General features: G+C 37.9%; 1 protein-coding gene across 1 annotated transcript; it reads left to right on the top strand.

The window, feature by feature from the left end:
- Positions 1 to 196: 196 nt before the first annotated feature.
- Positions 197 to 5,245, top strand: kcnf1b (potassium voltage-gated channel, subfamily F, member 1b). The gene is made up of 2 exons (XM_084390656.1): positions 197 to 263; positions 3,585 to 5,245. Exon 2 carries the CDS (start codon positions 3,595 to 3,597, stop codon positions 5,047 to 5,049), a length of 1,455 nt encoding a protein of 484 aa, XP_084246782.1. The 5' UTR covers positions 197 to 263; positions 3,585 to 3,594; the 3' UTR covers positions 5,050 to 5,245.
- Positions 5,246 to 17,544: the final 12,299 nt, after the last annotated feature.

Genomic DNA, 17,544 nt, shown 5'->3' with positions numbered 1-17,544 from the left:
TCTTGGTTAAAACAAAACATACGATCTGACTACATCTAAGCTGTCTATTATTGTAATTCTACTAAAATGTCTAAGGGTGGCGCTATTACTCGGGATGCAGGTTGTCGCCTCTCTGAGAAACGGGAGAACTAAATGTTGATTGATTAATACTAATTGAGAAACGCTCTATTCAGTGTTTTTATGTAGCGCAGGCGTTCTTTCTGTGATGTACGAACTTGATGGAAATATCAGGTTCTTGTCGTTCGCTGTGCAAGTATCTCGAGGTGAGTGAAGTGAACAACCAGTGTCTTAATTATGCAAACTGTTCTACTCGGTGATTTGGTGTCATTTCCTCATGTTGCAACTGCCTGTGAGAAGAGAAAAAAAGAGGATATTTAAACATGTTTTTGACCACTGTTGTCAAACATCGTTTCAGTAATCACAAAAGTTTAAGACAAGATAGTCAGAGCCCATATTTTCACCTGTCGTCAAATAGTGAACATAACCACAGTAGCAGTTTTAACATTAAGTGGCATTTGACGCACAGAAGCCAGTGGCACATCCGGTTATTGGCATCACTGAGTCGCGGAACATGTCGCCGTGTGTAACTTGTGACACCTCCAGTGGTGACTGACAGATGAATCGAGCAGCTATAGGCCTACTGACGTAATTGTGACACAAAATCCTAAATAAAAATCCTAATTTTGTGATATTTTAAATATCAATTAAACGCATTAAAGTCAGTAGCCTAAAATTGTTTTCATAATGCGATTGCGATATAAACAAATGGTTTCATGGGTCAACTTGCTTAGCCTAGTTCTCAAGGAAAATGCACACACAAATTAATAATATTGTTGAAATGTGTATTTCTCAACAGTGTTTTCAAATTAAAATAATATTTTTTACAAAATTAAATAATGACGCATGCATTACTGCAAACTTGCTATTGTCTCAATAGTACAATAGTATAAAATATATAGAAAAATAAATAAGAACATTTGTATGCTCATGAAAATAAGATATTTTGAACATTCTGGGGCAAACAGGGACATTTAAGCAGGATGTGTATTGTGATTGTCATTAATTGTGATTAAGTTTAGTAACAATATGTTACAATGTTTACATGGTAGGCTACAATAACTGGTAGGCTACTGTTTTTATTATTGCTTGATCTTGTGATTTGATTCCGATCTTGATTCAATATCAATTCATTTGGATAAATATTAGGTAGGCTACAGTAGATACATATTAATTTTTCTCAAGAAAAAAATATCTCACCTAATGCTGTAAACATACAGAGAGCCCTGTCAGCTGTTATTATTATTAAAGGTTAAAAATAACAACTCAAATTAAATATAATGTGGTTTTTACTAGGCTATAATAACAACGTTACAATATTTGAATGATATAAGTAAAAATATAATAAATATTTAATATAGGGAACATATTTAGCAAAATACTCCTCTCTATATATAATTTGTCTACCCAACTAACATGCTATCAAATGGCTTTCCTGAAGTATAACATTATTGTTCTCCAGCTGTTTTATTGACCTCTTTCCACGGTTGAAAACACTGATTGATCTATTATGTATGAGGCATAAACATTTCGGTAAGTTGTAGCCTACTGTATCTTTCAAAACACCTATAGTTCATTCCTGTTTATTTACTATTAACTAGTAAAGTGTAGGCCTTAGAGATGTTCGGTTCACGACCACGATCTGTCACGTCACATTTACAAGCGCCCCAAAAAATTGAATTTCGCAATAAAATTGACAGAATCTGAGAGCTGATGATTTGTTTCATATCCAAAGAAACCTGCTCTGTCCAGTCTGTCGGTGTCAGTGTCCTCTTTGGATTGCGATTTTTCTCTGTGTGAGAAATGGATGTGTGGCGTGAGTGCGTGTAAAAAGTGTCAATTGTGTGAGTCTCATGCTGAATGAGTGAGATTTGGCAGGGCCCTGCTCTCTCTGCTCAGTGTCAGTTAGCCAAAATATCGCCATATAACAGGTAGATTTTTTTCTGGCCACCAGTTAAGTGTCCGTCTGCTCGGCTCGGCATCCATCTTCACCTGTTCTCCGTGCTGCCGAAAAAAATGTGCGGGTGGGACATGTCCCCACCACTTGTTCTCAGGGTGATATTGTCCCCACCACTTTTTTGAAACATTTCGAGGCACGGATGTAGGCTACTGTATTACAAATAAATAAAACATCTCCAGTTAACTAGCAGAGCATTAATTTAGTTCGTTATTAAATAAGAGGCGATCTAGTGTTAAAATGTGTTGTTTTAAAAAAAAAATGGATACAGTGTTTTCTTGTGGCACAGTCTTTACACAGATGCGCGCTTCAATGATCACTTAACGCAGTTGCGGAGACTCTCTATTCGTTCCTGTGAAATCATCACAAAACAAAATGCACACAATGTCCCTGCTTGATATATAATTGAATGATTATAATTCTTTCCCTAAAATAGTTATTGTAATTATTTTAGCATTCTATTAGCAACCTCCTACTCCCCATGTCACTTAATGTTAATACTGCCTCTCAGTGCATGGTTTTCTTTTAAAAGTGTTTAACTGATATTAAGTTTAGTTTACCGCTGGCGCAAAATTACAATTTGTGTTGTGAGAGAAACATTGCAACACCTCAATTACCCCGAAATCTGTTATATCAGAAATCTCCCAAACAATATAGGTATATAGAGAGAATTCCTTAAAGTCCCCCTGTAGTCAATAATTTTATCCCTTAAAACCCATCTCTGATCACCAAAATGACCAAAAAACAAAACAAAACCTTAAATAGCTTGAATGTAACTACAGCCTTGCCTCATTTCATATACAAGATTATATGAATATGTAAATTATCCCTGCCTCCACTCACATCGAACTCGTTGAAGATCACACCTTGATGTGATTGATTACAAGGTAGTTTGTGACGTCAGAAACACCAGCAATTTCAAAACACGATTTTGAGACGGTCTTTGGTTCACTGCAGTTTTAAGGAGAAAATACTGTATACATTCAATACACAAATGGTGTTGACCTGAATTTGTACATGGTGTGTCTTAAATCCTATTAAAAACACCACATAGACACATGAACAACATTAAAAGTTTTATTTTCACCACAGGGGGACTTTAAAATCTCCTACAGAGAATTTCCTTTAAACTGATAGGTAAAGTATTTTCTTTAAATTCGCACAGTATTGACTTGATTTGTCGTAAGTTGCTCTAAAAGGCTGGAAATGCAGGAAACGCCAGGCGAGTGTCGGGTCATAGAGAGAGAGAGAGAGAGAGAGAGAGCGAGCGAGAGAGGTGCACATGGAGGAGGGGGGAGACCTGTTACTGCTGTGCCAACTGCGCGCTTTCACTGCGCCAAAGCGCACAGATATCTGCTCGAATCAAGATATCAGTCTCCTGATTCTTTTTCTTATCAAAGCTTTTTCTTATTTACACAACAACATGATTTAATTTTACTCTTTAGCATGTCTTTAGTATTTATGAAGTCAATCTGCATCCTCTTTTGACATGAGGATCCTGCGTCTCCGTGCGCCTTTTCACTACTCACCGTTTCTAACATTTAACGCGATTGAAATGTTTTGAGAGCAGGACTGCGAGGATGTGGACGCTACCGAGGACCCGGTTCGCACACTGTAACGACTCGTCGAGCAGCGACGAGAAAGAAATCGCCGTGAACATCGGCGGCGTGCGGCTGGTGCTATGCGGGGACATTCTGAACCGCTATCCGGACAGCAGGCTCGCCGAACTTGTGAATTGCTCAACTCGGAGTTTTGATGTCATTTCATCACTCTGCGATGATTATGACCCTGGGAAACGAGAATTCTACTTCGACAGAGACCCTGACTCGTTTAAATGCATCGTAGAAGTGTACTATTTTGGGGAGATCCATATGAAGCGCGGGATCTGCCCTATTTGTTTTATTAAAGAGATGGAGTTTTGGAAGATTGACTTGAGCTACTTGGACGAATGCTGTAAGAGTAACTTGACCGAGAAGGAGGAAGAGTTGGCGGAGATTGCAGACAAGGTGAAACTGATCCTGGATGATTTGTACCCTGACCCTGCCGTGAGCCGCAATGAGAGGTGGCAAAAGTTCGTCTGGAAGCTCATGGAGAAACCAGACTCCTCGCTTCCCGCACGCGTAATTGCCGTCGTGTCCTTTCTGTTCATTCTAATTTCATCTGTGGTGATGTGTCTCGGGACCATACCGGACCTTCAGGTGGAGGATTCCGAAGGGAACCGCGTTGAGCACCCGACCCTGGATGCTATCGAGACGGCATGCATCGGCTGGTTCACAGTAGAGTATGTGCTGCGCCTTGCATCGTCCCCTAACAAGCTGCGCTTCGCTCTCTCCTTCATGAATATGATAGACTTCCTGGCAGTTCTGCCCTTCTACGTTGTGCTGGTTCTCACGTACCTCGGCACGGCCATGATGGAGCTGGCCAACGTGCAGCAGGCGGTGCAGGCTCTTCGCATCATGCGCATTGCGCGGATCTTTAAGCTGGCGCGCCATTCTTCTGGCCTGCAGACGCTTACATACGCGCTCAAACGGAGCTTCAAAGAGCTGGGTCTGCTCCTTATGTACATGGGAGTTGGCATCTTCGTGTTCTCCGCACTTGGGTACACCATGGAGCAGAGCCACCCGGAGACGTTGTTCAGAAGCATCCCGCAGTCCTTCTGGTGGGCCATCATCACCATGACCACTGTCGGCTACGGGGACATCTACCCAAAAACCACTCTGGGCCGGTGCAACGCGGCGATCAGCTTTCTGTGCGGGGTGATCGCCATAGCGCTGCCCATCCACCCCATCATCAATAACTTCGTCATCTATTACAACAAGCAGAAGGTGCTCGAGACTGCCGCAAAGCACGAGCTGGAACTCATGGAGCTGCGCGCGCTCGAACTCGCAGTCAAAAGCGCCTCGCGCAGGTCTGACGCGCCCGGGTACGCGTGGGAAGGTGTCTTGCGCGCATCGCGTAGCGATACATTCATCCCGCTCCTTTATGGAGCGCACAGAACTGAGAAGGAGCCCGTGAAGAAGAAAAGCCTGACTTAGGATAAAAATGAAAGAAACTCGATAGGCACTTTTAAGTTTCACGAGAGCTTGTGTTTTATGGTCATTGTGCGCTATGAACTGCTGTGCTGCAGTGTGACCGTCAAGCTGCTTGTGTTGTTTTCACTGGACATCAACAAATGAGTTCCTCTTCAAAGTGTTATTTTGTCTTAATTAAATAAAGTGCATGTCAAACTTCATGCGTATGTGTGTTTCAGATAATTATGGTGCCACTAAAATATTTAGACTTTAGACATGATCAACATCATATTTAACAAACACACATACAGTGAGCAACAGGTGTAAAATCAGTACATGCCCTCCTGAGGTCACAGTAGTGGTAAGTGTTTATAATAAAAAAATCAAGGATTTACAGGACAAACAGCAAATCTGAGGTAAAGTATAATTTCACATATTTTTATAATTTGAGTTGACTGAACTGAAACCATGAATTGGCAGCATAATAATTATTTTGAAGTAACTTTGTTTACAAAAATAAATTCATGCACAAAATGTAACATTTTTACATGTTTTTTTTTATTAGTGTTACCACTCTTCCCAGTAGTGGGGTACATTTTAGTATCATTACTTGTACTTGCATTCATTTATTTAAAAAAATGCATTTATTTGATCAAAATACAGTAAAAAAACGTAATATTGTGAAATTATTACGATAAAAATATTTTGTATTTGAATATATTTTAAAATATAGGTTATTCCTGTGATGGCAAAGCTGAATTTTCAGCATCTTTACTACGGTCTTTATTGTCACACGATCCTTTAGAAATCATTCTAATATTCAGATTTGGTGCTTGATTATTATCAGTAATTATGATTAGTGCTCAAATATTCTATGCTTAGGTTCTTATTGTTATCAATGTTAAAAACATTTTTAATAGCAGTTTTTTTTTTCAATTTAATATTTTTGTGGTTACATTCTTTGAATAGAAAGTTCAAAAGAACAGCATTTATTTGAAACTAATATTTTATTACACTATAAATGTCTTTATAATAAGCTATATTGCTTATTTTGTGTACAGTGCTTTGAGAAGCTGCTTTTATAAAGAGTTTATTATTATTATTATAATTATTATTTACTGTCACTTTTGATCAATTTAATGTATCTTTACTGAATAAAACCATTCCCCCCCCCCTCCCCTTTTTTAACGGTTACACAATATGATGGTTTCCTCAAATATTGAGCAGCAATTTTTTTTTTTTTTTTTAACATTGACAATAAGAAATGTTTCTTGAGCACCAAATCAGCATCTTAGAATGATATATTTCACAATATTACTGTTTTTACTGCATTTTTATCAAATAAATGCTGCCTTGGTGAGCATAAGGAACTTCCTTTAAAAACATAAAGTAATTATGTAGTCCAGTTGTGTGTGTGTGTGTGTGTGTATGTATATATATATATATAGGTTGCTAGGAAGCTGTGACATGTAAACGTCTATTTTTATAATAGTGGTGTGTTTTTTTCTTTTCAATTCTCAGTATTATAAGGACTTACAAGCATGTAGACATGAAAGACAGATATTCTCAGACATTCTTTACTGGGAGGAAGAGTAACTCAGGTGAAGGTGGAGGCGGAGCTACAGGTGAGTCTTACTGTACCTTCCTCAAATTAAAGAATTCACATAGTCTCTAACTTTTCTTTAACATTCTCTCTCTCTCATTTGTAATAGGCCTGTGTGCTTGTTTTAATATTGATTTAAATAATATATTACGTGTGGTAAGGTTCACATATGGGCCACATTTGTTTTTATTATTTGACTCGCTATGGGTGGAATTACGAGGCACTGTTTTGGTTTAGTTCTGGCTAAAAAGTAAGCGGGCCAGCAAACACGATCTAATCTGGGCCACACTTCAGCTGTTTATGTGGGCCAAATCTATGCCAAAGAAAATTACCTTCCTCAAATTAAATAATTCTTATAATCTCTAACTCTCTCATTCTCTCTTCTCTATCTCTGTCACTCAGTCAGTGCTAAACACAGTTGTAAATGGGGTCCAAAACAGTTTGTGATTACTCACAGCAAATTCAGAGGTAGTCAGAAATGCATATGACCACACTGCATTTGTAACATCATGGTCTTTGTCGTTGCATTATAGTGTCGATCTATTGGCTGCAGTCTCTTTCTCCTAAAGTCAAGTGCACTATTTGTTCAGGTTCGCTTTAAAGCCCAGTGCTCCTGTGTAAACGGTCAGCACAACAGGTGTCTAAAGAAGTAGGCGGAGATTCTGAAATGTTGCTTTTGCATCTTGCGAGAGATTTACTCTCATCTTTATCCTCATGTCCAATTCCTGACTCACCAATCCAGCACAGAGATAAAAACAAATGAGTCAGAATCCACACAAACATGCTGAAATTCAGCAAAGAGCCACTGGAGGCTAAGAATAGGACCTCTAGCATGATGTGGGCTGGTGTCAGTCATGAGAACCGATACAGAGCGTTTATGGATGGAATGTGTGTCTGGTTGTTATATAGAGAAGCATTAGAACATGTCTGCACGGCAGGGGGTTCTCACATACACCCTGGAAACGCTCAGACAAGATGCCTACTCTACAAGTGTGATGAGATAGCTGACATGGTTTAGATTCACAGCGTGAGGAGTATTTTCTGTGTGGGTTTGTGTGAATAGTTTGAAGGTTTCTATCGGAGTGTACATTTATCTTAGCCCCTGTAGTGTGTGCTTCTTTTGTATAACAGGTTTAAGTGTTCCTGAAAGTTTATATTGAATATTGTTGACTTGATTTCCATACATGTAGAGGTTTAAAGCTTTGATTCTTTCACAGTGAGTTGAGTCCACCTGTGCTGTTCTCTGATTCGTTGTTCTCCTATTTTATTCCACCAATCGGCTCTCTTGGGCCCCCATCACCATGGGAACTTAGAGTCCTCAGAACATCTATGCCAATTAACAGGATCTAAACGAAGATCAGCCGTAATGATGCCACCAAATTTAGTTTCCGTCTGCAATTGTTGTGTGTGATATTCTGCTATTGAGAATAAGCGGTAGAGTGTGTTTCCCTAAGTCTGCATGAAACTAACTCTGATTCTACCAATCAGCTTGAAATTCCTATATTCTCTCTAGAGTATTAATAGAAAATGTTATGGAAATGTATTGATCAAAAGGTATGGTAATCTATTTACGGCTGACTCACAAATGTTCATTTCTTAATTTTTCTGGAATATTGCAGTATTTATTATAAAATATTTATTTGTGCACATCGTTTTTAAAAACGTGTGTGCCCTCATGCAACATTAAGAGTGTGAGTAAGACTCTCTCTGCATGTGATTATATTTACAAGTATGCATATGTCTGAAGCTACATGTATTGTACGTGTGCATGCGCCTTGCACATCTCAGCTGTGCATTGGACCATGTGATTGAGTTCTTGTCCCGGCAGAAACATTCTCATATTATTCTCATAGTGTTTGCATACTTTATAGCTGAATATTACACTTTCCAGTTAATGCTAACATGATTACAGCTATTCCACTGGTTTGTTTGCTGCATGTTCACAGCATGTTAATTATATAAGAAAATGACTTCCTCATGACTGTTCACAGGTTAGAAGCGTGAAGTGTGTTTGTGAGAGAGGCGCAAAAGTAAGCAGCTGGGAGCCGTACAGTACAATAGATTCACTCAGTAAGTGTGTAATGACTCTCTACAGGCCGACAGCAGCAACCTCACACACTTAAATTGCATGTTGTTTTCCAATTTAAAGAAATTCATAGCAATTTTTTTTGTCCTGTCAAATCGATTAATCGCATCCAACATAATGTGTATACAGTACATATACATGCATACATATATATATACACACACACACACTTACAAACATTTGTTAGATGGGATTAATCGATTTGACAGCACTAATATTTTGTAAGTTTTGCTTTTATAATAATATTTAATATATTTTCTCACATAATGCCTTTAACCATACTAAATGAACTTTAGCTCAGTATATATTTTTCTTTCAGTCACAGCAGAGTATCAAAGTGTTTGTCAAAGTGTTTGTCAAAGGCTCCAAGAGAATAATGCCCTGCTAAAACTTCCGTTCCTTTTAGTTAATGTCACAGCTGAAAAAAATAAAATACAATGGAATTTAGTCATTCTGTCCATTATGTTATCCTCCGGCAGCGTAACTGCCATTATGTGACTCAAGTGTTTTTTGACATTTAAACATCTAATTCTGTGTACTCTCAAGCACTTAATGGCATTTAATGTGTTGCTAAAAATAAAACGCAGTGTTTTTTGGAATTATGCTGGATACAGTAAAAGAAATTCCGGCAAAGATGTTGGTATCTAATAAGCAGTGAAGTTTCTGGAATTGATTCTCAGAATTCTGTGATAATGAGAAGTCGTTAAGAGAGTTAAAATGCTCTTAGTTTCTTGGGTGAAATCATCCGTTTCTCCATTCTCCATAAGTTTGATTTGGTTTCTTCAGTATCATATGAAAGAAATATCACAAGTGAGATTGCTCTTACCTCCATCTTCTAGACTGCAATCAAAAGTGGAAGCTTTGTGTGACCAGACTTCAGTTCAGCCTCATTCACGCTTGTCCTCGCTGCAAAGGTGACATTAGGAGCACAGCTGGCTGTTTAGTGATAGGGAGCTTGGCTGAATGTGTGTGTTTTAGTGTAAAATGTATTGTCTGATTGTTAGTGTTCATTTGTAAGCACTGATCATGTTCTGCCAGCTCACGCCTACAGTTCGGCTGCTCGTTAGGGTTCTAACAGCAAAAATAATTAGTCCAAAACTCTGGCAATTCCAGTCCGAGATAATTACTCAAACACGGCACAGTCCTTCACACAGACAGAACAACTTGACCTTTTACTTCAAAGAGCACAAGAGAGAAACGAGTAATGATTGTCTTTTAGATGATATTTTTTTTTAATGCTTTTTCACATTGTGCTTTCAACCACCTCACCCATTAAGGAAATGATTAGATGAATGGAGGAAAAGGTAGCTCTCAAAGGCAAGCTCTCCTCAGGGGCATTATGGGTATTGTCACTTTATCGTCTATCTGAATATGGTGTGGAAGATGTGTGAAGATGGTTTTGCCATCATCGTGGGGACCGAATGTGCCCAAAAGGATAGTACAACCTGTGATCACCTGCATGGTGGGGAATGGCTAATGGTCCCTATCAGGAAAATGACTTAACGAAGCATAATGTCTTTAAGGGATAGTTCACTGAAAAAGGACAATTCTGTCATCATTTACACTTCCTAGTGTCCTTTAGAACTGTTTTTTTCTTTCTTCCATAGACCACAAAAGGAAATATTTCCATTTTCAGATTTTCATTCTCATCCTTTCTGTATAATGAAAGTGAATGGTGACCAGGGGCTGTCAAACTCAAAACACATTCTCCTGGGAAAAAAATTATCCTGGGCATTGACGCACTAATCTTTGCACATGTGTCGTGCAACTTCTTTCCAATCCTCTTTAAGTTCTTCCCAAATTTAAGCTTCATTGGAAGACCGGCATGAGTTATCACAATTCAAGTGTTTGGGATCGTTATCATGTTGGAAAAATGCATTTGATCTCCAAACAGATCCTCCATACTTCAGCAGGATTCCCAAGCATTGGTCCATTTACAAAGTGGCAGCTTTGTAGATCATTCCAACACCTGCTGCAGACATGCATCGCTAATACCATTATGTTTCCCCTGCCGTGCTTAATAGTGCCACGCATGCATTTGATATTAAAACACTACAGTCGTCTCCTACTAACATACCTGAAACGGTTTTTAAGTTTTGACTTGTCGGACTGCAGAATGCAGCTCAAATGTTCTATATTCAGGTCATATGTTTTGGCAAATGCAAGTTTTTTTTTTTTTTTGCAGTAGATAAATAATAATAATAAATGGTTTCTTTTCTGGTGAACCACTTCCCAATCCAGCCTCTTATAGCCGTTGGCTATAATTGGAGGTTGGAGGTCTCATCCAGGTCTTTTGTGGTCCCACATCCTCCTGTCAAAATGCTGACTATTGTTCCTTGACCAGCAACAGTGCTTTACATTTTGCATGGTAGTGGTGTCACTGTGCTTTGAAATAATTATGGGGACATTGTGACCATGCACATTAGCAACATCCAAAATCCACATTTATCCACTGTATAAAATATATATTTTTTAGCTAATGTCCTAACATGTAAATATATGTGTGTATAAAAGTATTCATCAACTATTAAAGTAACAGGCAATATGTGGTGTATCCACCAACTGCTTTAAGTCATACAGCGCATCTCATCCTAATGGACTGAGCCAGATTTGCCAGTTCTGGCTGTGAGGTGTTACTCCACTCTTCCTCCAGGCCAGGGTTCCTCGAACTCGGTCCTGGAGGGCCGCTGTCCTGCAGAGTTTAGCTCCAACACTGATCTAAACTGTGCAGGACTGAGTTTGAGGAACCCTGCTCCAGGCATTTGCAAGTTCTTGAACTCGTCTTGGGGGGAACACATGTTTACATGTGGTACGATCAGCTGTCCTTTCTGTCTCCCAGTAGCACTGTCTTAGGTGTCTTAAATTAAGGACATTGCAGTTTATTGCTCTGGCCACATCTGCAGTCCTCTTGTCTCCTGCAGCAGGACTATGGCATGTTCACGCAGGTCAGATCAGGGACCCTGGCCAGCTTTCTTTTGATGTTTTTCAGAGTCTCACTAGAAAGGTCTCTTTAGTGTTCTAAGTTATTGGAACTGTGACTTTAATTGTCTACCATCTGTAAACTGTTAGTGTCTTAAGGACTGTCCCAGGTGCATATGTAATAAGTGTTTGTTACATTGAACAAGCCAGAAAAACATTGTAAAAACCCTTTCCAAGAAAGACCTGTATAGCTTGTGAATGATTCGTCCATGCATTTTGTTTTTGTTTTTACCATGTAATTTTTAATCAATTTAATAATAGATCTTCTGGTGAACAGACTTCTCTCTGGTGACATATGCCAGACTTCTCCAATAGACCTTATTAGGTTAGATGCTATATTGAATTTAACGCAGATGAAAACAAGGCTGTGAGGGATAGATTTTTGAAAGAAAGGATCTGTTGCTGCTTCAGTACCAACTTTAATATTAAAACTATTAATTTCACTACCTTTAATGAAAATGCAAAATGCGAAGAAAAAAAAAATGTATGTGAGGGAGAGGCTTTGGGTTAAGCAATAGAAAATATTATTAGCTCAGCTTAAAAACAGTTGAAGTCAAAGAACGTGTGTGTGTGTGGCAGAGAGAACTGAATACATGCTAGATGGAGGTGTGTTTGGTCTGTGAGAGAAAAACAGTCAGAAGGTTCAACTCATTGATTTATTGACTGATTGCCGGACAGACAGACAAATAATAATGTTGGTGTTTGTTGACAGCCTGTATAGTGAGCAACAGAAGACTGTCAATGAGAAAAAAGCAGCATTTCATTATCTCAATTTAATCTGGTATGTCTAAAAAGAGGCAGGAGATCAAATATTATACAGATGGACAGAACAATGAATAACCGATCACTTTAATTAACCTGTTTAGTGGTGCAGGAAGTGAGACTGTTGGGGGAACGATTGAAAGTCGCATTTAATTAGTCCCAATGACTGTGTGATTACTTGCTTCAGTACCCAGCTGACAAGAAGTGGCAGTGAATAATCGTGCAAAAAAAAAAAAAGAGTGAAATACTGATACCGTACTCTACTGGCATCTTCTTCTGAATGGGGATTCATAGAGAAAGGAAAAAAGACAGAGGATTCACATTGAGATCAATGATAAGTTTTGAACAGCATGCAGGTGTCTTATGGACTGCCTAGACTTGGCAGGGCATGAAATAGCAGTGCAGCTTTCAGTATGAACACAGACACAGGGATGCTGAGCTCTGCGAAGATGGCATGCTGCTGGTTTTGGAAATGCAAACAGTAGGCGAGACTTAGAGGGAGTGGCAAGGTGGATGTGGCACATCTGTCAATTATAATAATGTATAGGTGTCTTGTTTAAAAATGTTCAGGGCTGATTGATGCAGTTACATACATAATGGCTTTTTTTTTTTTCCTGTATGCATCTCTCTCCACACTAAAAACCATGGATCCAGATGATCAGCACAGTCCGACATGTTCCTCAATTTAGGCATGCACTGGCACGTAATGCACTCGTAACCTGCCATCTGGATCATTAATTATTTCTTTGTAGTGAGAAAATACTGAGATAAAATTAACTTTTATTCAGTCATTGTTATTTCAGTTTGTTGATTTTGAATACTAATTTAATGACTTTTAATTGGTCTTTGGAGTCTTGTTGTACTGTATATAGCAAGTTTATGTTAATGCACTTTTTATGCACTCGTGTAGTAGACTATAGATGGTGAAAAGCATAATCATAATCTATATCGCAGCAGATTCATCTATAGTTGAATGTATCCGTGCTGGACCATGCTTAGGTGTTACAATGCTGGATGTTCCCTAAGCCTCTGCTCTACTCGAGTCTGAGTGGAGTGGCTTCCCATAATCCCTTTCCAGATTGAGATCTGCATCTTCATCCTTTTTTAAAGATTACACTAGTGTGTTGATTCTGAGTAGAGAGAGAGTGATTGATGGTGAACTGTTTGTTGAGTTAAAAAAAAAAACATTTCTGTTTGTGAATACAGAACATTTTGAGTTTGATGTTATCTAAAAAACTGTCACCTTTACCAGCCAAATAGAAACAATGCCTGCTCTGTTATCTAGTTCATTTACAGGTATATAGATTTTGACAGTTTTGATATGTCTGAAATCCCTGTGTGTGTTTACCTTGAATCTAAATTTAGTATTGACATCTGACCCACAAGTCGACCAACCCACTGGGAAACGTCCCGGTGCTCCCCATGCTCAGCCTCTGTCCTGATTGATTGGAATCCCCCCTCTGACCAATGTCTTTAAGGTCCTGCTGTAATGGAACACACTATGTCATGCCCTCTGCTGCTGCAAAAGTTCTTTGTACACAAAATGCATTGAATACTATAGTATTTTTTTTGGAAAACCCCAGATTGAAGAGAAATAATTTGTAAAATTTATGCTTTAAAGAAACAAAATTAATACTTTTATTCAACATGACCATATTAACCCTTAAATGCATGAATGTTTTGCCAATCATTAGCGACCCAGATCTATATCTAATAAGGATTGATCTCTACCTGCCGCTATAATATTGTAGCGTTCTCAGACAAGGACGAGACGTTTTTAATAACCTGGGGTGTTTATTAGAGGATGTTGTCGGCCACAACCCACGCCGCACACACCCCGACTTATAAGAGAACCACACTTGAACCAGCGAGGCACTCTGTCTGACTCCTCTCTCTGTGTTTCCCCTCACAACTCCCCAGGGGGTGGAGCCTTTTTCCATATTCAACTTGAACATCCAATCACACCAAATGAATAAAGTACAACATTAACATTAAATGCATCCTTATTTGTAGCATAACAGCATTATGAACACGTTACAATATGTAACTCTTGATATTATAGTAACAATGACAGAAGAGTAAAATAAAGCATATTTTGTTACTTTTTGGAACATGGAAGGGTTCAGTTTGAGCAGATGTTTTATACCATCATCACTGTCTATGTCAAAGCTCATTTCCCAGAATATTCAGCATCTGGCTCATATTCAACATTTCAAACATATTCTCAAAACTATCATTTTCAACATCTTCAAAAGCAATATTTTGAACGCTGACAGCTTCTTCACCAGATCCACCATCAAGTGACAGTGACACTAATATTTGATTGGGTTTAGTATAAATCGCTGTAGCCATTTCAAGTTTAGCTGATGATATTTCCTATTCTTTTGTTTCCTGCCTGTGGTAACATGAGTGAAACGTCACTTCATAACTGTGTATCAGACATTGCCAATTTATGGAATAAAGGTGAATTGCACATATTCAGCCATGAAAGATTCAATATAGAAATACTTCAAAATATACTTACACTTACACAGCTCGGGTCGTTAGTGACCCTATACAAATGTTACAAAAAATAATGGGAAAACGGGCATTCTTTTATAAAAATAAAGTAAAATCTGGTTATATTGTTTATAATGAATTGATTGAAGAATACTAGAAATGAATGAGGAGGAGGGTAGTGAATGACGTTCAGGGTCACTAAATACCTGAGGAATGTGTTTATAGGTTATATTGATCAAAAGTGACAGTGAAGACATTTACAATGTTTCTAGATAAATAAATAAAAAATACTGTTCTTTTGAACTTTCAATGCATCAGAAATATCTTGGTTTTTGAAGCAGCAGAACTGTTTTCAGCATTTATAATAATAAATGTTTCTTGAGCAGCAAATCAGCATATTAGAATGATTTCTGAAGGATCATGTGACACTGAAAACTGGAGTAATGTAATATCACAGTACTAAACATTTATTTCTTTATTTTCAAAACACTTCAAAACATTTATTTTTAAAAACATTTGCAATAATTTTTTTCAGAATGTTACTGTTTTACTGTATTTTTACCAAATAAATGCAGCCTTAGTGAGCATGAGAGACTTCTTTCAAAAACATTAAAAATATGTACCGACCCCAAACTCTTGAACAGTAATGTGTATTCCTCCCCCTTAAAGCTGGTGTTCAAGTCATAAATTTGTCATTTTCCATTCTCATTCTTTTCTCTAAATCTTCCATTCATGTATGGATTCTAAAGTGTGTAGATCCATTTCTGTCTGCTCACTGAATCATTTCCATTTGGGAGCAACAATGCCTCTGGAATTTGGTTGGTGTCTCCTCTCAGAGTGTGTTTTTTTTTTTTATGTGCTGGAATGGACTGAGATGGATTTGCTTAATCGCAAGCCTAGACAAGTATTTGAGTGACCTCGGAATTGTTGACCTCATCCATCTCTATATTCTGTCATTTATTGATATTGCTTCTTATGTGTGATTCATTTGTGTGATCCGTAAATGCGCTATTAAAGGACAGGCACATATGCGTTAATCAGAGAGCGATGTTGAGAAAACACAAGTGTTTGTGTGTGTGTGTGTGTGTGTGTGTGTGTGTGTGTGTATGTGTTCAAGACACTCATGTCATGTATCACAGAGATTTATGCTGGCTAACGGAGAGAGAAGTTCAACCAGTCACTCATATTGATTCATTGGTAATCTCTTTGACAAACACACACAGAAACCCATGTGCTGTCCATTCAGATGGAGCTGATGTTAGATTAAAGCAGGAAGTATCATAACCAGGCAGAGGGAGTCTGTGTGTGTAGTTGGTTTGTCATTTATCTATGTCTGTGTGTTATGTATGCTGACCCCGAACAGCACAAGGAAGCAAAATCGGTGGATTTTACACTTGTAGATATTTTGTTGGGGTTTTTATTGTCCATGAATATGTATGTGCTCCAACATGTGGATTGAGTAAGAGTCTGTAGCTCAATGAACAATTTAATTTTGGTTTTACAAGCATTTTAAGTCAAGTCAAGTCAAGTCAAGTCAAGTATATTTGTATAGCGCTTTTCACAATACAGATTGAATCAAAGCAGCTTCACAGTATTAAATTAAAATAATACAACAAGGTTTGTTTCTAGTGGAATTTATTGATTGATAAAATTAAATATCCCCAAAATATCCCCAACTGAGCAAGCCAAAGGCAACCATTTTATAGTGGATGTGCACAGGTACTCCAATGTGTGTTTGTGTAGTTGTTTAACCTATTGTGAAGACCAAATGTCCCCACAAAGATAGTAAAACCTATGGGGACAAGCCAGCGGTCCCTAAGAGGGAAATGGATTAATAAACATACTAATGCTTATTTGAAAATGTAAAACTGCAAAAATGTTTCTGTGAGGGGTAGATTTAGGGTATAGAATATACAGTTTATACATGATAAAAATCATTGTTTCCGGAAATTCCCCACAAAGATACCGAAACATAATGTTTGTGGATTCCCTGCGTTGTGTGGACCAAATGTCCCCACAAGGATGGTAAACCTAAATTTTTTGACGCTGTGGGGACAAAACTTCTGTCCCCATGAGGAAAACTGCTTATAAATCATATCAAATTATGTTTTAGTATGCAAAATGTTTTGTATTAGCTTTAGGGATAGGGTTAATATAAACTTTGTTCAGTATAAAAATCATTATGTCTATGGAGAGTCCTTGTAAAACATAAAAACCCAATGTTTGTGTGTGTGTGGTTATTTCAGGGATGCATTTGTCGATAGACATACAGGTGTGTCCTGAAATGAAAAGAAAATTATGTTATAAATAATATACATTACTGTTACTGTTAGATTTTTTAAATGTTTTTGAAAGAAGTCCTTTTGCACACCAAGGCTGAATTTATTTGATCAAACAGTTAAAACAGTAAATATTACAATTTAAATGTTTTATTTTATTTTATTATATTTTAAAATGTAATTTATTCCTGTGATGGGAAAGCTTAATTGTCAGAATTTCCAGTCTTCAGTGTCGCATGATCCTTCAGAAATCATTATGATATGCTAATTTAGTGCTCAGGTAACATTTCTTATTATTATCAATGTTGAAA

The sequence above is a fragment of the Rutilus rutilus genome (genome assembly GCF_951802725.1).
Source record: "Rutilus rutilus genome assembly, chromosome: 20".
NCBI lineage: Eukaryota > Metazoa > Chordata > Actinopteri > Cypriniformes > Leuciscidae > Rutilus > Rutilus rutilus.
This window is presented reverse-complemented; position numbering and strand designations above follow the sequence as displayed.